The sequence below is a fragment of the Phymastichus coffea genome, unplaced genomic scaffold, assembly GCF_024137745.1.
Source record: "Phymastichus coffea isolate CEN01 unplaced genomic scaffold, Cenicafe_Pcof_1.1 PCOF00128, whole genome shotgun sequence".
Taxonomy (NCBI): domain Eukaryota; kingdom Metazoa; phylum Arthropoda; class Insecta; order Hymenoptera; family Eulophidae; genus Phymastichus; species Phymastichus coffea.
In genome coordinates, this window is record NW_026706939.1 from 307697 (window position 1) to 331066 (window position 23370).

The 23370-nt window shown below is 43.9% G+C and overlaps 1 protein-coding gene across 1 annotated transcript in view; it reads right to left on the reverse strand.

Moving 5' to 3' along the window:
- The window catches only part of LOC131671545 (M-phase inducer phosphatase-like), an 88376-nt gene that overhangs the window by 59317 nt on the left and 5689 nt on the right, over positions 1–23370 (reverse strand). Inside the window, exon 4 of the mRNA XM_058948042.1 lies at positions 6187–6235. Within this exon, the coding sequence (XP_058804025.1) occupies positions 6187–6235 (49 nt within the window). The remainder of the gene's footprint in view (positions 1–6186; positions 6236–23370) is intronic.

Genomic DNA, 23370 nt, shown 5'->3' on the forward strand with positions numbered 1-23370 from the left:
TCTAAAGGAACTGAAAATTTCACCAGCGACAGGTCATCAAGAATTGTTGAGTGCCTACTATTATTTGTTTCCACTTTTATAAATTTCATGATTTTTACTTGTTTATTGAATAATGGAGAGTTCATCATACAATTATTTAATAAGTAACAGTTGTAGACTATCTTATTCAAAATTAAAAATGACACCTATCGTACAAACTTAGAAGCAATATAATGAATTGACTTTAAATTTTCTTGTATCGAGTATCATAATTCATTTGCCATAAAATATCTATGAAATTTAACATTGGTTATTGGGTGCCCTCGTCATAACTGTATAATTACAACAAATAATACATTTTTACGAATTACTATGTGCATAATTCAATGAAATTTAAAGGAATGTATAATATACCAAAAGTTTATGACATAATTGATACACGTTACAATTTAATTCTTTAACCAAAAACGGATGTTTCCTATAAATCTGTAATATTACACACAAAAAATTCACTTCTGCTTCAGTGCTATTGCCTTTAAAAAATCAATTCTATTTTTAATTTTACCAGAGTAATCTAGCGCGTTTCGCGCGCTTTTTTATTTTTCTGTTATTTATTACATTATTTGTATCATACAATCATAATTTTGCTCAATTGCAGTGGGTCCTTACGATCTCAGTATTATATGAATATTTTAATAATACATTTTAATATCGTATGTTCTTTTGTTGCCTCGATAAAAACACCCGTGAACATTTTTCAAATTAAATATTCTGATAATTAGTTTCCTTTTCCTCCATACCTATCACTTTATAATATAAGAAAATAAAAATATAATTTTTCCATTTTATTCCATTCACTTTTTCTCTATTCCAATCACATTTTAAGAGAACATTATTAATTTCACAAATGGTAGTTAAATCATTTCAGCATAATTTGAAAAGGTAGTCTCTTATTTTGTTAAAACGATTTATTAACGGCATATTTTTATTTTTATCCATATTAATTGTTCATAAATTGAATTTACTGCTTAAATACAAATCTCTCACTTCTAGATGATTTATGTTTAAGTATAGAAAAATAAAAAATTTCGCATTGTTTTCTTCGCCATTACGATAACACTGACACATTGAAGTATAGAATTAATTTTAAAACTTATATGTTGTAATATGGAATAAAACTGCAATGCTGAGAATTTTATCACTTATCGTTTAAATAACAGCTTATTTTTTGAAATAATATTTCAATGCTATGAGATTGAAAACAAAAATAGTACTTTATGCAAGTATTAGCCTTCGATAAGAAAACTATTGAACCAAAGTACAATTTAAAAAAGTAATGATGGAACGAGCTTCAGGGACGCAATAAAATATATCATTAAAACAAAGTTTTTTTATCGAGGTTCATGAATGGTATGAGCGATATTTATTTGTATCATTTGGAATTTTGTCGTAACAAAATGTTTCGCAGGTCTGTTAAAAAAACTCAAAAATCTCGAAAAATAACATAATTGATATGTTTCGTAATATAACGGCACTTAACAATGTACGCTGTCAAGAAGATTGAGCCAATTGTGAAAAAAGAAACAAGCTATACAAATCAATCAAGGGGGTGTATACTAGCTATATCTAACACGCGTGGTCGGAATTCATGCATGCACATGATATTAACAAAAAAAATAAAATAAAGATTCAGACTGTATCCAAGACAAGCAGCAAAGTGTGGTGTGCGCGCTCATCCAGCCGCGCATTTTCCCGCTGAATCATCGCAGGACAATTTGCCCATAGTCGGGAGCTTTGAAAAGTCTATATATATATATATCAGGGCTGCACGCACAGCACGGTAAAAGAGCGTGCACAGGCACTCGTCTCGGAAGCCTCGATTCCGCAGCTCGTTAGGAGGCCCATTGCTAAAAATTCGTTTAGCTCTTAGCCGAACACTGGGGCCCTAACGGCGAGCAATAAGTGTTCAACCTTGGCCGTGTCGAATCGCGACAAGGATCGCGGCGCGTTCTTGTTCAGGCAGTTAAAAAAGTGCCGTGCTTTATTCGGGCACCCTCACATTTCTTTTCTGCACGCGACACTTCTCAAGGTGCCATTTAGCTTGGATATCGAGCGTACAGTGGTCCTCGATGAAGTCCTCGGAGACTGTGCTCTTTCCGGATTCGTTCGTTCAACGAAAAACCAAGAAAATCTTCAGAATGTGACAAAGACGCGTTCAATGGCTATTAGATATGGCGTCAACTTCGCTATTGCTAGATGAGAATTATTGTTATGCTGGCGTTGTCTTTTTCAACAAGCTTCGATACTTTTTTGTTGGCCAGGGTGGATTTTTTTCCTGTTAAACTAGGAGGAAGATCCCTTCGCGGATTTTATTGTCACAGGATAAATTATGGCCTAAGATTTCTTTTTATAAACGGGTTCCGCGTACTGCATTGCTTTCTTGCCTGATCTTATAGTGAAATCCTGATAATATATTCATAATGATGGAGATTCTTCTTGCGTAAAAGTATAAAATATTACAAAAAACAATTTAACTGCATGTGAAATTTTACTCGTTCAAATTATTCATTGTGCAGAAAATATATTATAGTGTGACAAAATTTTGTTCGGAACTTTTATGCTCATTCCTATTAATCTTCGATCTAATATGGAAGAATTCGTTAGAAAATATAGCATCTTTATTTATCAGTTGACAAAATACTACGATTTAGATATCAGAAGAACTTGTCCTTTTCTCCAAAATAACAGGCATAAATAAAGTATTTCACGAAAATGTAACCTCACGCTTCAATTTGATCTCCCCCAAAACAAACGTAGATAAATCAACGCCTATAACGTTGGAAAAAATGCCAGTCCGAGAGAGAATACACGAGGTGATGTATAGATAGATCTTTGACTTGGAAAGTTTCCCCGGTAATCAGAGCCGATATCTCGCGCCAAAAAACGTATATATGGGTAATTCTAGGCTATTTCGATTGACTTGTAACCCTTAGGTTACGGATTTTTTTTTAATTTGGCACAATTGTTGTACACATAAAACTGAGATTTTTCCCAAATTTTGGAGACGATACATTAATTATATCAAAAGTTATTAACAATTAAAGAAAAATGATAAAAAATTTTCAAACAGCTATATTTTAAAAACTAATAAAGATATCGAAGTCGGATTTTTTTCAAAATACTTATAATGCCTTAAAATTTCGAAATAATTACAACAATAAACAATAAAAATTTTTTTTCGAAAGTTATTAACTTTTTGTTTAAACAATTGCTAATATCTCAAAAAGTATATTTTTTTTTTGAAAAATTCTTGCTCCTACGTATTCCTGAGGATTTTTGCTATCGAAATCAATCATAAAATTCAAGGGCCCGACATATCGGAAAGCGTAGCCTGAATCAAAAGAAGACGCCTCAGCGTAAGGCTGCGGTAGCGCTCCAGCGGACTCACGGTCGAAAGGTACTTTAGCTTTAATCTAAAAAACTAATAAAGATACCGAATCGGAGTTTTCCCAAATTACTTATAATACCTTGAACTTTCGAAATAATTACAACAATAAACAATAAAAATTTTTTTTCGAAAGTTATTAACTTTTTGTTTAAACAATTGCTAATATCTCAAAAAGTATATTTTTTTTTTGAAAAATTCTTGCTCCTACGTATTCCTGAGGATTTTTGCTATCGAAATCAATCATAAAATTCAAGGGCCCGACATATCGGAAAGCGTAGCCCTAATCAAAAGAAGATGCCTCAGTGTACGTCGCAACGACAGCAGGACGTCTTCGTGGTCTTACGCTGAGGCGTCTTCTTTTGATTAGGGCTACGCTTTCCGATATGTCGGGCCCTTGAATTTTATAATTGATTTCGATAGCAAAAATCCTCAGGAATACGTAGGAGCAAGAATTTTTCAAAAAAAAAATATACTTTTTGAGATATTAGCAATTGTTTAAACAAAAAGTTAATAACTTTCGAAAAAAAATTTTTATTGTTTATTGTTGTAATTATTTCGAAAGTTCAAGGTATTATAAGTAATTTGGGAAAACTCCGATTCGGTATCTTTATTAGTTTTTTAGATTAAAGCTAAAGTACCTTTCGACCGTGAGTCCGCTGGAGCGCTACCGCAGCCTTACGCTGAGGCGTCTTCTTTTGATTCAGGCTACGCTTTCCGATATGTCGGGCCCTTGAATTTTATGATTGATTTCGATAGCAAAAATCCTCAGGAATACGTAGGAGCAAGAATTTTTCAAAAAAAAAATATACTTTTTGAGATATTAGCAATTGTTTAAACAAAAAGTTAATAACTTTCGAAAAAAAATTTTTATTGTTTATTGTTGTAATTATTTCGAAATTTTAAGGCATTATAAGTATTTTGAAAAAAATCCGACTTCGATATCTTTATTAGTTTTTAAAATATAGCTGTTTGAAAATTTTTTATCATTTTTCTTTAATTGTTAATAACTTTTGATATAATTAATGTATCGTCTCCAAAATTTGGGAAAAATCTCAGTTTTATGTGTACAACAATTGTGCCAAATTAAAAAAAAATCCGTAACCTAAGGGTTACAAGTCAATCGAAATAGCCTAGAATCACCCATATATAAAGATCGAATAAAAGGTATCTCCCCCCGGGGGGTGGCTCTCTATCAGGTGTTACCTGCCTTATATAACGCCACCGTAGCTTCGACGTAGGTCCAACGAGAAACCTTGCGCGGATTTCGGATTCCAACGGTCCTGGCTGTTTTGTCAACGGGCACGGATTTAGCGGCACCATTGTGTCAACACGCACATGCGTACATGTGGATGGAGTTGTAGCAACTCTATTCGAGGCGTGCATGTGTGTTAACTATAGTGGCTGGTGCCTTTTCTCTATTTCCAAGGTGAACATTTTGGAGATGCACTTTGCACCTTCCCATTTCCTTAATGCACGTGCTTTGATTTCTTTATTGTGCCCATTGTGATATTTCCGAGAAAGATTGATTTATGATTAGAGCTATTGTGTTTCTTACCTGATATATGTGCGAATTTCTTTCATATATGACAAATATTACAGCAATATCGAATTTAAAAATATAAAAGTATTGAAATTGCGTTATAAAGTCTACTTAACATCAAATATCTATCCACTAAACTATTTAATAGTTGTTTAAAATTTTGTGTGTCTATCAAGAACAAATTATAAGTTAAAGATCTATTAATTGTGTGAATTGTTTAGAATGACATCTGTTAAAAAAGACAGGGAACAATTCCATCAAATTATTATATTCTAGTCAATAAAATTATATATAAACTGATACGATTATATATCATATGAAATGAGCTACGAGTAATTAAAGTAAGAGGGCAGAAATAGAGATAATACATCAATTGAATAGATATTGACATATGTACAAGTATTCCATCAGTTTGACCGTAATTGAATTCTCCATCAAGAATTGATACAATAAATTATAAAAAAAAAATGTTAGACACTAAAAATTATGCTTTGGTATCAAGCGTAGCGTTAAATCGTGTGCTGCAATCGACGAACGTTGAAGTAAAATCATTACATTTTATTTTCTAAATGAGTTGTTGAAAACTTTCTTTCGAGCTTTCTCTTCTTCCAAAAGAAATGTCAAATTTTTAGCGAGTCGTGGGAGATATCTACATATCGAACCGTCATATTTTGACTCATCAACAATAAATCAATATCACGCATTAAATTTATAACGGCGAAGTGAAAAAAAGTTCTTTGTCGACGGAGAAAAGAAAAAAAATGTCTTTGGCAACGAGGTGCACGGAACGCGACGACAAGCCGCTTTTCTTCTGTGCGTTGCACCTTGTTCCCTTATAGAGGCGCGCGTGTGACATTTCCCAGAAGCAGAGAGGGAAAAAAATCGTGGCAGCGGTTCTCTAATGGTTCTCTTATGCGGCAAGACGCACGCGTGAATCGCGTAGGAGGGATGTGCGATCTTTCATCCACGAAGTTAGGTGAATTCGGGGCGTCCTTTGTGTCGCCTACATTCCGCGCGGGCGTCCGAGACTTGTACTTCGTTCGCGACTAAAGTTTAACGTACCCTCGGACGGATTTCAGATTGGAATTTTGAAGCGTGCGAGAGAGGGTGCGTGGACGATTAGAACTGCCTCTGTATGCATGTCCGTTTGGCCAAGGTTGCCAAGCGTGTGGCGTGTGAGGAGCTGAAAGAGGAGCAAAATGCTTTGATGTTCACTCACCCGTTGGACTTCTCCTCCTTATCCCGGGTACGCGTGTCTTCAGGCTTGCCTGAAAAAAAAAGAAAATGACGTGATTTTGACGTGCTTCAGGTATCGCATTAAGCCGGATATTTTCAAAATGTTGCAGAAGAAATCAAATTGTATAATTGTCCTCGTAATTTTCTCATATGAATCGTGGGACTTTGTAGTATTTGAGTATCGTTTAATTAGATATTTCGTTGGCCGCAGTCAGATATGCATTTATTGTTGATTCGCTCTATAGGCACGGGAGCAGATGTGGCGTGAATTGGCACAACTGTTCAGTTGATGCATATGCCAAGATTTTTTTGCGCTGAATAGAATAGCTGAAATAACCAAAGCAGAATGGCTTTTGTGTTCGCCAGTCGATAAGTGGTCTCCACTAGTCGATTATATTTTAAGATTCGACCAATAATTACATAATCTGTAGATTATTCTTGAAAATAGCAATGGAGTGTAAGAAGCCGACGATGTGAACTTGTAAAACGTTTGGAGCATACTGTCCAGGCGCAGGCTACAATAGAAAAAAAAAAAGGACACGAAGTGAAATCTCGGCACGCGTCTCTCCGACGCCAGACACGCGAGTGAGAAGAAACAGCCGATCGCGGAATTCCATTACGAAGTGGAGCTAGAAGCAAAGCACGGCGGCGCGCATCAACTCGTCTATCCGGAATAATAATCAAGCAGGCAGAGCTATACGGGGGGCGCACGTGGGCAATGAATCACAGTCGCGCGACCAGCTGCCGCATGCCTTGTTTTCTCCCTGTAGCATGTAGCTGAGTGCAACCCCTGCCAAGTTGAACGCCAGAGAACCGCACGCGCTGATATCTCTCTCTCTCTCTCTCTCTCTCTCTCTCTCTCTCTCTCTCTCTCTCTCTCTCTCTCTCTCTCTCTCTCTCTCTCGAGGGGTTGATCTCTTTCGCGCTGGAAAATCTTATCACGCGACCCGCATCGCGCCGAGGCCAGCGGGCGAAATGCCGGCGGCACTGCAGGCGCGCTCCGTCGCTCTTTGCCCTCTGCACGGATATTGCGTTGGCATTGTTCCGCGAGGCTATCGACCGCAAGGATTGATGCTCTATTGCTGGACAACTGACGCACCAAGTGTGATTTGTGATGGTTACTCGACCGGAGGCACGCGCGCACGAGGTGTGTCAAAACATGTCTGCGCTCGATCGAGGAGCAGAACAGTCGGCGAATCGGCAGCGGTGCAAGTCATCGTCGTGGCGTCCGGTGTGCTGCTCTCTATTCCGCACGAGCCCTCGATTGTTCAGCTTGTCGTGCCGAAAGCTTTCTTCGTGCGGTCATGCGCATGTGTATACACGCAGCCATCGGTCCGTCTCGTTGCGGAACAAATCTCGTTGCGTCGTCGCTCGGGCAAAAAACGAATTCTGGGGGGGGGGGGGGGGGGGGGGGGGGCAAGGCAGGCTAATCGAGAGAGTGAGCCAGGCCGACGGGCATTTGCATGCGAAGAGCCCGTGCTCGGGCGCAACGTCGTGCTGGCGGGGCACATGCGCGACACGTGAGCAAGCGACGCGCGCTCGAGCCGTAAATCTCTCTCGCCACTCGAGATACACCAGCGAGCGCGCACGGCGAGATGATATACGCACTCTTTGTGGGGTGCCTATATGTCTGCCTGCGTGCACGGTGCACGCGCTCCTCGAGGTCAGTCGCTTACACTCACTCGTCAGCGGATACTAATGATCCTTGCGGCTAGTAGGATCCTCTTCGCGTCGCAGTCGTTCACTGCTGAGAGGCGCACTTGACGTACGCACACGTGCGCGACCCGCAAGACTCCCTAATGTGATTGGGTTGTAGGTCTCAACGAACGATTGCTGGCTCACTTTCAGCCTCGATGATTTCAAAACTCGATAATACAGCTTTCGTATGAACTCGCTGTTATAACGGTTCCTGGCAGTTTCTATTACCGACAACTCCGAACAAGACTATTGGGGTCAGGGAGTTCCCGCGGGGGTGTCTCCAACGATCAAAGGGGAATAGATGTTTATGTACTTCCCACGGCGCATGACTCTCCAAATGTACACATTCTTACGCTCCAGAAACTCACATTAGAGGAGTTAAAATATTTTCTCGAGTAACACGCGTGTGATTGCTCACACATGGTTTAAAGAAAGAGAACTATTTCTGATAGCGGAAAGGGGACTTTGCTTCACGACGCGTACTCTCGCTCTATTCTTCATTTTTTATTAACAAAGTCTTTTTTGGAAATCCACTCGTTTCTGATACGTCGAATGGATGATAAAGTGCAAAAAATTTTATAATTCAATAGTATAATTGGACCAAGTTTCGAAAGTTACTACTCCCACGCTACGGCATTCGTGCGAAGCTTCTTAAAGAAAAAGGAAAAGAGAATATTTTTCCCGCCTGTTTTGACGCTGTCTGTGATACGAAAGAGGACGTTGCAAGCGTTTACCGATGAATGGAGCGCGAAGAAGAAAATCTACCTTGTCGGTCCATTCCAAATTTTCCTTCCATTTCGGATCTCTTCTGATGCTTACCAGCAGGGAAGTGAGAGAGGACGTTGCGGATGCCATGTAGGATATATTGTTGGGTAACCTACAGTTGACCGACGGTAAGTTCGTTGCAAATAAGAGAAAAAAATAGATTGATTTATAAATACGATCGTTATGTGCTACCGTTATAACAAAAAGAGGGGGGGGGGGGGGGGGGGAATTAAGCTTTCAAGAAAAGCACGCCTTCCAAAGCCAAAGAGGAGAGCGCTAAGCGAAGACAGACAGATTCGGTGCGTATCCACAGGCGCACGATAATAAGCTGCGCGGTTCCCCCTTATCATCGTCGGCGCTCGCGGCAGCGGCCGGAAGCCGGATACGAGCTAGGCGCTACGAGAAAAACGGTTGAGCTCCCAAAAATACAGCGGTGCACACGGAGCACGCCGTGAGGCGGAAAGCGCAACGGGGCTACACGGAAAAGCCATTGGCCTCGATGAGCGGCGGCGCTATTATAGTCGAGTGCTCTCCTCTCTCTCTCTCCCTCTCTCGGTGATTTCGTATAAACATCCCCGCGCGTCTTGGCTGTCTGTGCGAAGGGCAGCACCCTTACTATTAATACCCCCCCTATGTGCGCGCAGTTGTCACGGGTTAACGAGCCTTTCGCCCTCCCTTGGTTTCGAGAGACGGAAAATCCAGGCTTACCGAGCGCGATTCACGTATATTTCGCAGTTGTACGCGACAACATTGCCCGCCAATGGTTTTATGTCTGTCATACAGACGAGAATCGAATGACTCTCAAATTGGTATTTGATGGCTCATCGGGATTTTAGAAAATGCATGGTGGCAACATAGATCGAGAATACGTGATCTTGATTTACATCGATTTTTCCGTCATTATCGGCGTAGCACGGCGAAAGCTGTTTCAAAACTAGCTATCTTACGAATGGCTCCGCACGATCTTTTTATCGTGGAAACACTGCTCCATGCAACTCGCCTACCGTTTAGTGAGCTCGACTTTTTTATAGGTCAAAAAAAGCTCAAGATTCTATAAATAAATCAAAAGTTGAAGATCAGCCTGTAACGTAAGCATCATTACCGTCACCTCTGAAAGCAGTCGCGTCCCAAATGTACAATGCGCACAGGAGTGTAACGACGCAGGGGAGAATCGCTATGTATAGAACGCGCGACCGATGTTCACTCGAAAGAAAAGACACTCTACCGGCGCGCGAGATAAATACGGTGAAAGACGCGTGCCTCGTGAAAAAAAAAAATAAAAAGAAACGAATGCGAGAACGAAAGAGAAGCCAAGGATACGAGGGCGGTAAGAAGAAGAAACGAATAAAGAAGAAGCTCGCTTGCGCTCGTGTATGGACACGCGACTCGGCGTCGTCGTCGTTGCCGGAAGAGGAACATTCGCGCGGATAAGGCTTCCTCGACTTTGTCTATAGGTACGTGGGCGCAAGCGAGCGAGGAATTACGTTGGGCGCCGGAAGAAGAGCGAGGGAGGCGATATACGTACACCAAGGGAGAGAAAGGTGGGGCACACACCTCCAACTTCTTTTGCGATGCTCTCTTTTTATTCGCTGCAGCACATCACAGCTGCCTTGATCTCTCGAAGACGCTACCGCCGCTGCTGCTGCTGCTGCTGCTGCTGCTGCTGCTTGCCTTTGATGTAACGAGATACCGACTTGAGTGCGACGCCCATCGCCTCGTCTCCACGCAAAAAAAAAGGATTTGCCGCTTTAACTCTCCGATTTGTTTGCCTTACTGCCTGCCAGGCCAGAGACACGCGTTGGCTAAACAAATGCTTCTTCGATTTCCATCGGTATTTTTTTAAAATACAGAATTGCGTCACATTTTTTCAGAATATTGCAAGAAAATCGTTTTATCCGATCACTTTGACAGATAAAGCTTACTCGTTAGATCGACCGAAGCAAATGATTGGCAATCAGCTCGATGATTTGATTTCAGTTGAAATGAAATCTCAATTACATAACACGCCGTTGAAGAAGAAGCAAATGAAATGCAAGTGCGAAGCCAAAAAACCGGTATAAATTATAAACTCAGCAGGCCGTGAACAGCGTAAAGTAGCTGCATACACATAGGAAAGAAATCTCCATAGCAAAGGATATTCGTTTTAGAAGAAAGTAGACGGCGAATAACGGCCGTCGCACGGGAGTTAGGGGAGCCGTGTATGCCATCAGCGATAACGGAATCGGGCCGTCGGTGCAGGTCACTTATCCTTGACCGCGCGGCAAACAAAACACTCGCGCGGCTCACAGAAATCCCAGTGCTCAAATCCTTTTAGCACCTTGCTCGCGCGCACGAACGTTTTCCCGACCGACAACACTTCTTCGGTCGTTATTGGCGTTATGCAAGGCTACGCGCAGGGGCTCCGCTCGCGAGCCGGGGTGTCACGGCTCGTGCCGCCGCCAGCGACTTCCGCAGGATGTCTGGCGGTCAACGCGATCTTTGCGGAAAACGCGCGCCAACAGCGAGGGGGGGATCTCGCGCGCCCGATCTTCCTCTTATTCTTTATTATTCCACGTTTCGCGCACAAAGAGAAACATTAGGAACGCAGAAATGCTAATGCGCGATGCACCCTGCGATAATTAGAATTATTATACGCGCGCTTGGGCTCTTACGTTTGCCCGCGCATCTGCGACCTAATTAAAGCCTGCTCAAGCCTTTCCCTCCGCGTGCCGCCGTGCAAATACGTACGAACGGCCATTAGCTCTATGAATATATACGAGTATACCGCGCGTCGCGAGGTCGTTTACCTTCGTACATCGAAGCGCTCTGACATAGGATATAGGATAGCCATATGCGCCCGAGCATCGTATAGTCAGAGGGAGGGCTCCCGCGGTCAAATAGAGAGACAGAATCGCCGAAACAAAAAAAGAACTCCTTTTCGCCCGACACTACGTAATGTTGACACGCGTTCTCCATCATATCGCGCGCGCGTGCCAAGCCCCTATAACGCAGACACGTCGTGGGGGCGAGGCGAAGCTGGGCGCACGCGAGCTCGTGCTTGCGGACAATGAGGATGATGGAAGCGTGCGCGCATCTGCCGTTCGTTTATCGATCAGCTATACGCGAGTTACACGCGCCACGTCGGCCTTTTAATTCGCCCGGAGAGCGGCGCGTTTTACGCCACCGGGGGTGCCTTTCACGACTGCGCGGACATCTTACCAAATTATATTCCACCCGCGCGAGATGCTATTCGCGACCAACGGATAACTCGCTTCAAATCGATTCCAGTCCCGAGTTGGTGCTTGTTGCGATCTTTGGCGTGCAGCTGGGAGACGCTGTGACATTAAACTTGATACTTTGGAGCGCCGGGAAAACGTTAGTTGCCTCTCGTTGAATTATACATGTCACCTTATCTCTCCTCCTTCTTTCTGTCCACCTTTTTTTGTTGCAATCTCGTGGTGGAACGCTAAAGCTTCCCCGCGTACCCAATACCTGTCCATTTAAATCCCCTATACCTGTGACGTGTACGCGCCGCAACGAGGCCGTACAAATTTATCAACTCCCATTTGCAGGTAGTCGAAAGCCAAGCTCGACGCTTCTATTCTCTTTCGCACTCCTCGACGGTGGCGCGCACATTTACAATTCAACGATCATTGTTTCAGGTACAGGACGACGCTCGTAATTTTTTTGCACGGGCAAAACTGGAAAAAAATGTTTTCTTTTCGCTCGCGCGTGGCTGATAGCGAGGAAAAAAGAAATGAAGCGCGCATTTATTCTAATAAATCGTCGGTGTACGTTACAAACTCAAACATTTGCCCAACGATAAAACCTGTCTTATCGGCGCGCGTTGGAAGAGAGTAGCCACAGCTGAGCCCTGCATAACAGTAATTTCAGAGTCCAACAAAGCATTTGTTTATCCCGCTGAACGTGCGTGACACAAAGAGCAAAATGTACAGCGCGATAAAAACTGAACTGCGCGCGCCGTAGAATGAGAAAATGAGAAGACGGCCAAATGGCTTGTTACTTTTCTACGGACACGCGGAAGAAGATGACGATGACGAGTCTTGCCTCGAGTCATCGTCGTCGTCATCCCTTGGTGTACCGGATCTCCTCCAGGAAAGGTCCAGTTGTGAAAGATGCAGCCGGGGTATTAGTTTCGCTCGCTGAAAAAAAAAACCGTTTCGAGGGCTCGCGCGTTGCGCGCGTTTATTGCGAAAAAGAGAGAGCCCCCGTGTGCGTGCGCAACTTCTCCCAACCCCTAAGAGCGTACGCGCACCCTCCCTCTCTCTCTTCTCGAGCACTGAACTCTTCCAAGTTCCCGCGACAATGCACACCGACACGAGCCGCGTCTCCGTCGAGACGAGAGAGATGCAAAGAGCAGGCTCCGCGCTTTCGTTTTTCATCCGAAAGGGTCTGCCCTTTAACTGCCGTTTCAACATTTCAAATTATGCCATCTCCCGGCTTATCTAACCAAATTCACGCATACGATGTCTTATCGAGGATGGCTTTTGATTTTTCTTAACGAACGATGTTTGGCTATTCGAGCAGATCGATGCGTTGTCCCAGAGTCGAACAATAATTGAAAGGCAAAGTGAAACAACAACGCTACAAGACTGTTCCATTTCATCGCGATGGAACGTCAATCGTCAACGGATAAAAAAAGTCGTTTGATCGGCAGTCAAAGGTGCATTGGGACGCAGTTGGTCACCCGTTGAAGGCGCGTCGGCGCAGGGGTGGCTACACGCACACGCGCGTACGTACGCGCGCACGCACGCACGCATGCACGCACGTACACACAGCCACGTGGAAGGGAGAACCAGGTGGTAGCCTGACCCTAACTACCCTTACGCACGCGTGTGCGTATACGGCTACGTCTGGGCGCGCAAATTGCGGAGTCGCGTCACGCTGGGCCGGCAATAATCCCAAAACGACGGTGCACTCGACGCCAAGAAATCACGACTCTCAGAGAATTGTTTTCGTGCACGCGCCTATTGACGCGTGTTGCATGCAACACAGAGAACTTATTAAAGGCATATGGCGCGAACAAGAGAACACTTCGATACAGCTTTCTTCCTTCCTTTCAACTCGGACAAACAAATGTTGTTTTCTTTTATTTTTCTCTTCTTGCTGCTTGCCGAGTGCACTGCTTGTCGAGATGCTAGCTTTATGACCATGTGTTACCTCAAAATGAAGATTGAATACGTTGTGATTTCCGAATTACGTGCTGCTAATGATCGTTAATTGTAAGGTGTGTCGCAAGCCGGTATTGACTTTCAAACTGAAGAGCAGTTTATGTTTTCGTCAGCGCAATATTACGTCAATTTTCAAATACATTGTTTTCAGAACCTGTTCCGTTTTAAGCATTAAATAATGCAGCGAAACTCGAATGCCTCGAGCGTACAGTACTTTTAACAGAGAGTAACCGAAACTGGTGCACGGAGAGTATAATTGACTAAACAAGCCCTCTTTTCAGAAGGAATAATACTGGATTTAAATCCCCGCGCGCGCGATACACGACAATGTTCGGCATTGAGTCGTGGCATTTAAAAGTCGTTGCGCGTATAAGACGTCAGGCTGTCCGACGAGAAGGGACGAAAAACGATGGAATCGAAATTTTGCTATACATTGTTAGAAGAAAAAAATGCAAATGCATCCGCAAGAGTGGCGTAGCAGGGAGTCGCTGCTACTCGCGTCAACGTTGTGTACTTTAGTTCTCTCAACAGCCGGCCTTCGGTTTCAAAATCACCTTTGCGAAACTGGATTTGCGGAAATGCTCAGCAACGACGCGTCGCGTAGGCAGCCGACGATCACACCTGTGTTCCGCGTGAACAACGACGTTAAAAACGCGAAGCGTTAGCGCGAGTCAGGCGAGATCGGAGGCGGCAGACCAACGCAGCAGATTTGATAGGCAGAGAGGCAGCGGCCCATAAGTACGCGAGGTCTGCCGCTAATTGTCGGGGCTATCCGCGTCTCTTTTCACTTTCCACGCACCCTCTGTCGGCTTAGCCCCGTTAGCTCAGGCGCGCACAGTCAGACCCGAAGTCTCTAACGGGCACGTGCCACCGTTACAAAATGCACCGCGAGCCCCCGCTCTCCCTCTCGCTCGCAATACACGTCTGGCGCGCAACCCCTCGACACAATACGCGCGCGCGCGCGCGCCAACACCGTGCGCAGGCAGTTGCTCCCCCTCCCCTCGCTCACTTGCGCGCGTACACGCGCATCTACATTGCCTACGCGGAGTTTTCCCCTTTTTCGTGGCGTCGCTCGCACAATGCGCCCGGACGCGTATAAAGCGTGAGTCAATCAAGCAAGCGCCCAAATGAGCCGTGATTTTTGGCTGCGCGGACCAATTAAGGACAAAGGAGCCTGCACGCGCGCGGCCATCGATTTGTTGTTCTTCGCGCTCTCCGGGCTCTTCGCCGCTCGCTGCGACCGAGCGCCTACGCTGTCGGCTTATTGCGGATTATTCCGCTTCCTTTCCTTTTCTCCAGTTGGCCATCTCCGATCGTGCTCGCGCTCGCTCGGTCCGCTTCGGGTATCGATATTTTCCGGACGACTTGGATTTCGCGAACGCTTCGCGAGCTTGCCTCTGCTTTGGCTTTCAAATCAGACGCCAATTCAAATACAAATTTCTAGGGCCGATTATTTCGAAGGAACGTTTCTCGTAAAGTCTTGGCGGCAGGTACGCAGCGTATTCAATGCGCGAATTTACATAACATTTCATTTCGCCTTCAATGCGGAATTGCACGACAAGTTGCCTGCGCAACTTTTACGGAATTGGCTTAGTTGTGTATGCTGTATACATACGGCGCCCGCCAACAAATAAAAACGTCGTCGTCAACGACAGTTATGCTTGGGAAAGAATTTGTCGATTGCTCTATTGAAATAACTTTTCGAGTACTATCTGGTATAAGATAGTCCATCTACCGGCGATAACACAAATGTGAAAACGTGTGAAAGTATGTCAGACCAAATTATGCTCAATTATGTTATTCGATCCAAGTCAAAACGTGAACGTAAAACAAAGAAACTGCAAACACCATGTGAAATTTAAAAGTTCGCATGGCAATGCACCTGTAAATGCAACGATGGTAAACACAAGAAGCGCTCGAAGAGTTCAACACTGCACGAGTGGCTTTTACGTTTGACGAGAGGCGGAAGGGCGTCGATCGGAAGAAAGACAAAAAAAACAACGTCTTGGCGCCCCCATCGTCCGAGTGTGTATCGCCGCGCATGAAAAAAAAAAGAAGGAAAAAAATAAGTCGCGCAGGTCTATAATGAGTGCCGCTGCTGGTCGCGAGTGTAACGACCCGAGCGCGCCGCATCGGAAAAGGCGAACGCCATGTGTTGCGGGTGCTGCTCGCGCTCGCGCGTTTTAACAGGTGAAACCTACCCCACCGTGACCGAACTTCTGAGCGCGCGCTACTTCCAGCCTATGGAATATATGTTTCTTAATTTTCACCGTCAACTCGCGCGTAATTACGTCTAATAACACAACGCCACCCTGACCCCGCTGCTCTATCCGATGCACCCTGCTCTCTCTCTCTCTCTCTCTCTCTCTCTCTCTCTCTCTCTCTCTCTCTCTCATATCATGCTAATGCGACGCCTTGTCGTTTTTTGCCTTCTTTCCTTCGTCCACGCGAAATAGCCACTTTAAAGTATATCTGCTGACGCTTATCAGATTGTTTGATATACATTATACATGTTTTTGCGAGGTCAAGATAGAATAGGTACGGTGGAGACCTTTTTTTCACCTCGTTTCAACGTTTTATTTTCAACAACTGTTACCGAACAATTGTTCATTGAATGGAATAAAGATAGCCGCAAAATACTATGTCATTTGTCATCATTTTTCATTGCACAGCTTTCCGATTTTACGAAGGGACTACTACGAGGATAAGATACTACCGAGAGTACGGAAATGATAAACGACTTTTCAGTCGAGGGAGAGAAAGAGAGAGAGAGAGAGAGAGAGAGAGAGAGAGAGAGAGAGAGAGAGAGAGAGAGAGAGAGAGAGAGACGAAAAAAAGGAGTGAAGAAAGCCGTCCGTTTTTCGACGGCACGTTAGTATAGGTAAAAGATTTCTACCTGAGCTCTTCCTTATTGTAAAAGATACTTTATGATGACATATTCTAATGAATAAATTATGGCTATGCCTACAAAGACGATTGCAAAGAAATAATTGCACGTGTGTGCTCCCGAGTGTTTCATCAAATTTGAAATGTATTGCCAATCACGTCGACCATATTGCATGTCTTTTCCCAGCCAAAGCGAAAAGAATAGTATAATGCGTATTTCTAGTATTGGAAGGATCAAGCCATCCAGGCGCGAATACCCTTTTTTCAAGCAAACGGCCTCACAGCTGATACGCCCCGTTTGGAAATAAGCTCTCCTATGAGATATTAGAAATCTGTTGACGAGGGCACACGAACGTCCGTTTTAACCGCAAAAAGCCGTGATCCCGATATATATGCTTCGGGTCGGAAGCCAGCACCGTGCGCGGTTTTCGAGCTCTGTAGGACTTCCGGGTGCGCACACGCGCGCAATCTCCTTTACACTCGATCGGTTCTTGTTACGTAATCCCGCAAACACCTTTATTAACATGGCGGACGTGTGCGCGCGCGGAATCGTTTGAGAAAGGTCGACAATCGAAAGTCAGTATTGTATTTTGACACACTGATTTTCCATCCGAGCAGCAAAGTGTGCAGGTATACATTTGTGTCGCGAGACAGAGAAGAAAAACGCAGTACCGCAGGCGCGAGCAAGCAGGCAAGAGGAGCCGGCGGCAAGCCGTATACAGCGTGGCGCGCTGGTCGGAATGGGCGCACGAGACAACGAGAAGCGAGAAGGAGCGCTCGAGGGGGGTCGCCGTCGTCGTCGTCGTCGCGCGGCAGCGATGGGGCGGCGCCCTCGCCAGGCGCGCTCGCGTGCCGTAGCCTACGAGCGCGACCGCCTAAAATTCGGCCGTTGGCCGGCCAGCTCGCCGTAGCGGGAGTCTGCGCGTACAGTGATAGCACGCCCGACTCCCCCTTCGACGCAACGTGCATCTGCGCGAGCGCGCGGGCGCTCGGGATTCCAGTGGCGCAAGCGGCAGATGCCCCACTCGGTCGATCGGCCGGAGAGTACGCCGCGGATGGAGGAATCCCTTGGCTTGCGATGATCCGCGGACCAGGCGGCCGACCGAGCGCCGATACGCGATATACGGCGGCTTCGCGACGAATGGCGGTTGGCCCGATCGAGCCGGCGCGCGCAAAGAGTTGTTTGCCCGAAAAGTGCCTCGCGGTACACGGGCAGCAGTGCAGGCACCTTTTGAATAGTAAACAGAAGTAAGCGTACGCACGTTTCTACGCGATAATAGGGGGAGAGAGGGAGAGAGTCGATTAGCGATTCGCCGGGCGCACACGACCGTTATGTGGAGGTTACCGAGAGAGAGGCAAGAGGTCGAGAATGAAGCTCGCTTTGCACTACCGGCCCTACAGGATATGTTAATGGCCAAGACGCCCAGACGAGCACAAGACGTCGCGCCAACTCTCCCTGCCTCTCTCTCTCTCTCTCTCTCCTCTCTCGTGCGCCCTTCGTCATTTTTATTTGCGTAGACGACGGCGACGCGCGCCACCCCGTCCAAGTCTTGCCTCGATAAACATTCAGATTCGCTCGGTCGTGTCGCGCTTTCGTCTCCAATGGAACTAACCAAGCGCGTACTTCATTATTATGTTTTGCGCCAAGGGGCTTGTTAGTGCCGCTCGGAGGTCAGCGAACGTCTTGGCCCGTCGCGACGGCTTTTATGCAGGGTTGATTTTACCGATTGTACCGTGCCTGCTTTATAGAAATTACATTTTTTCGTGGAACAATTTTTTTATACTTCAAATAAAACCAAAGATTGGACGCAAAGTACACTTGTATTAGGCTATAATAATAGAAAGGAAATGTGCGCTTAACAACGCGAATGGCACCAAAAGTGCACAGTTCAGCACTGGTATTAAATTTGCATAATAAAACGTTTTCGAGTTGAACAGTGTTGTACTTATTGAATATGCACGAAATGCCGATTAAATGAGCACAGCAGTTGGTCTTTGCGTTTTTGATCACTCGTACAGTTGATTATGTGACGTTGAACCGCGAGTTGCAAGCGAGTTCGCAGCTAACATTTCAACTTGGGTGAACACTTGTATCGATACAACTTTCGAGTATCTACGCATTTATATAGTTCGGCGACATCCTAGATCGGTAGGTGAAATACATCAAGTGTATTCATCAAGGCTCGGAAAGCCGTTAGTGAAACTTCATTCTTACACTTGGGACAGCCGAGGAAATTTTGACCCGCACGAGCGCCTATCAAGATATCATGTTTGTTCTCGTTCCAACTATATTAGTGGAATAAACAGTTTGCAGCGAAGGCTAGAGGGACATGCAAATAAACTAGAGGCGCGCGTGAGTGGGCATAGATATCTCTGGCGTTCGGCGGGATGACAGAGACAGGCGTCTAATTCGACATAAATTATAAGGGAAAAGCGACAGCGGCAGCAAGTGCAACAGGTGAGTGGCAATGTACACGCCCGCAGCTCGGCCGGTGGTGGTGGTGGCGCGTGCCGCGCCTGCCCCCTTTTTCCTCCTCTGCTTGCTTCACTTTTCCGTTGCGCGTCTCGCTGCCTGTCGCAGGAAGTGACGCCGCTCGGGCCCGCTGATAGCGCAGCGGCTGGGCTGCGCTCGAATCTTGTCACTGCCGTTACAAGACCCACTGCGCCTCTTCTGCTTTCGACAGATTTGCTCCCGAATGAGATACTCTAAGTCGTCGCGGGCCCGACGACACTGACTTATACGACACCTACACACTTTTTCCTTTTCCTTTACGACTTCATTATGATCGTCTACTGCCGAGCTCGCGTGTACAACGATCGCTAGCCGGTGGGCCAACGTTACGGACAATCCAGCTGCCTGTATTTCCATCGCGGACGGATAAGACTCACTCTCTCTCACTCTCTCTCTCTCTCTCTCTCTCTCTCTCTCTCTCTCTCTCTCTCTCTCTCTCTCTCTCTCTCTCTCTCTCTCTCTCTCTCTCTCTCTTTCTGGACGTGCACAGGTCTTTTTGACGAGATTAGTCGAAATTCGGCATCTTTTCGCGAACGCAAAGGGACAGAGATAGGGGGGCAAGTCACCACATGTCGATCTCGTTCACGTCCGTTGCGCCCAAAGTACGTTGCCTGCTCTCTCTCTCTCTACGCATGCAGTAGGTAGTAGAGCGTGCGTATGTGTGCGTCGAGTGCCCAAGCGTGCGCGCAACTATAATACCTTCGCAATGCGTGGCTCGTGCCGTGCTCGTGCGACATGTGTAAACGCCGTCCCTCTTTCCACCCTTATCGATCTTTCGCCTTTTCTCTCCCCCTCTTTCTACCAGGCTCATTTCTATCGACCACTTCGCTATGATAATTGTACTTATTAAATGCAAATGGAAAAATAAGCGGCAAAAAATGGGAAGTATCAGCCGTAACTTTCCTAACGTTGAGAAAAAAAAGATAAGTGTGTCGATGTAAGTTATATACAATTGTTTGCAATGTCTTATTTATTGATAAATGTTGATTTAAAAAATGATACAAAAATTATCGGTGATCCGTTAATAACTGATTGAAATAATTGTTTTTTTGCAAATTTGCGGAACTTTACATTTGCGTTTTACTGTTTGAACAAGTGAATGAATAAGGACGAACAAAAAGAAGAGAATGAAAATTATTAGAGCGTGAAAAAAGTAATCGGCCAGTCTTCAGTTTATTTACGCGCCAAACAAATTTCTAAATGTTTCTATGTTGTTGAAAAAGGTAAGATATAAGAATGGAATGATATATCTCAGATTTACGTTAAGATATACTAAGCTAGTATAAATGGTTTGTATTTGTCCACGAACATTTTCAATAGTCGATGAAATATTCGCATCCAGAACTTGAAACAACTCTTAAAAAAGGAATTTCACATTCGGAGATGATTCAAGTCATTGGAGTTATCATTATTCAACAGTATAAATATAATGTGGCGTCGAATCGCTGTAGCAAATTTCAAATACAAGGAGATCGCTTTATTAAGTAGAGATAACTTATTAAAAAATAGCAGTAACGAATAGAACATTGTTACAATAACTAGTAAATCAATAGTAAGAATGGAAAAATAAATTCAATATTCTATTCTTAAATAGATATAATTGCGATAAATGAAAATTGTTGAATTTTACGTAATATTTTATTCGATCTAGAATAGAACTAGTAGTATAATGCCAAGCTAGCAGGTGGCGTGAATCTCGTTAAACAAGTTTGTCTGGACAGTTGAACTTAGCTTTGACCTACGGAATAAGAGTAGCTATGTCAGGCTAGTATTTGTATGATCGTTCCTCGTTCAAATCAAATGAAACTTGAGGATAACCGACTTGAAGTATACAACCCCAACGCTGCACGAATAAAGAGCAATTGGGAGAGAATAGAGCCAAAAAATTGGGCATACAATCAAGTTTGCAGATAAAGCTTGGCTATTCGCGCACAAAAGACCTGGTTACTCGCGCAAACGTACTTTTGGCGCTTACGCAGACTAACGCGAGAGACGCGGTGTTCGACAAAAGGGCGCTACGAGTGAATGGCGTTTTGCGCGCCGACGAGACGTGTCCCGGAGCAGCGAAAAAAAGAATCGCAACGCACTTTTTCGTTTCGCGAAGGCATTAAAAAGCAGCGCGCACACACACACGTACGCGGACAGGAGGAGGCAAGTTCCGTCGAATGAACAAACGGGAGAGAGCGCACGTGGTCGCAGCCGGTTAACCCGAACCGAGGGGTTTTTAAAGTTTAAATGCCACGCGCTCGCGCGGGCTCGGCGTCTTTTTAAATTTGACGGGCCTATACCCCGACAATGGGACCTCGTCGCGACGAGGGATGCCCGAGAAAGAACAAAATCTAAGGGGCGAGTGAGTAAACGAGCGGGGAAAAAGAGCACGCCGAGAAGGGAGATAAGAGAAGACGAGTTCGGGATCCGGGAGAGAAGCGCGACGGCGAGGTTCCTTCGTCGAGAAAGGGTGTCCCAAATGGGGGAGCCTCTTCTTCTTCCAAGTCATTGGGCTCCCTTACTTTTTTTATGTTTCATCCTTCCAGCGGGAACGGCCTTTTTTATTATGTTATTTTCTATGTTAATCAAATGTTGTTCTGTTGGTTTATCGAATAAACGACTTTGGATAAAGCCTCGATACTTTTCTCGTGCATCTCAGTGTTATGAGCAGTTTTATGACTCGCATTTAATTATTGTATTGTCGAACATTTTTCTCAATAAGCTTACAGCCAATTAAAGATCAGGTTTAAATATACTGATAAAGTAAGTTTGATTAACCTGAGGTACTGAATTAAAAGCCAAGTACTGAATTAAAATTAATTTTCGACTAGCTTAAGATTAATATTGTTTTTATATTTAATTAAAATGAACTATCTATCGATGAAGGCCAGAAGTATAAAAATTTAGCCATAATTTTTTATAAACTGTCGTGAAGCCGACACGTGACGTTATACGATTAGTCTTTTTGGTGTTAAATTATTTCAAAGACTGACATTATATATTTAAATATTATTATGCAATTTTAATATTAGTTATATTGAAAGCGATTAAACAAAATTCAAATAATTAAAATATAATAGGATATAGATGGCAATGTTGCTGACGTTCGTTTGCAAAGAATTTTTGGTTAACAGAAGAAGATTGTGTTCCATGTTCTTTAAAAATGGATATGATTAATTGTGAAATTTGTGATCCATTTAGTGTTATAACAAATAGATTCACAAAGAAATTTTCTTTACGAATGTTAACATATAGCTGTAATTTTACAACAAATAGAGAGTATTTTTTATGCTTATAATTTTATTCTATTCGCTTAGATTTCCAACTAAATTAGTATTTGCAATGATCATTAAGAAAGCAAGAGATCAAACATTTGATTACGTATAAATAGATCTCGAAAGAGATATTTTTAATCTTAGGCAAGTTTACATTGCAATGTCGAGAGTACGATCATGGGATTCATGAAAATTATATCTCGAGAAAAACAATAAGAATAACATTGTTAACAATTGTGTTGGCAAAGAACTTTATGATTAGCTTTATAATAAGAAATAGTGATACAATGTAAAAGCATTTAATGCTGTACGAGTTCTTGTGAGATAAAAAATATCTATTATTTGCAACTGCGTATAATAAATAATTTAAATGAATTAGGCTTAAAGATGTTATTTGAAAAGGCTATCTGGTCCAACCTGCCGCGTGTTTCTTAGATTTTCAATATATATCAATGAGAAATCTATCTTGACTTAGCTATTATTCAAATAGGAATGATCACAATTCCTTTCGAAGGAATTTAATCTCTTTTTAACAAAACAACAGGGGACTAACAGCGGCACTAGAAATTAATCAAGCGTTATAATAGGTTGCTATTACATTTGAGATGCTTAATTAAGTATCAGTCTCACCGTCAGTGCTGTCATTTGTTAAAGAAGCATGATTTAGTTTGAAGGAAACTCCAATAAAATGGCATTGTGTGCATAGACGGGAATGCTGCAAAAAATAGACGATCAACGAAAATAGAGTAATTGACGCTAATACGCGCAATGATCCCGCATGGTAATTAGTAGCATCCCATGTGGTCGATGCGCCCACATCGTAGACGTAGGCGCGCGTAAAATCAAGAAAAAGCGCAGGCGAGCACTCAATC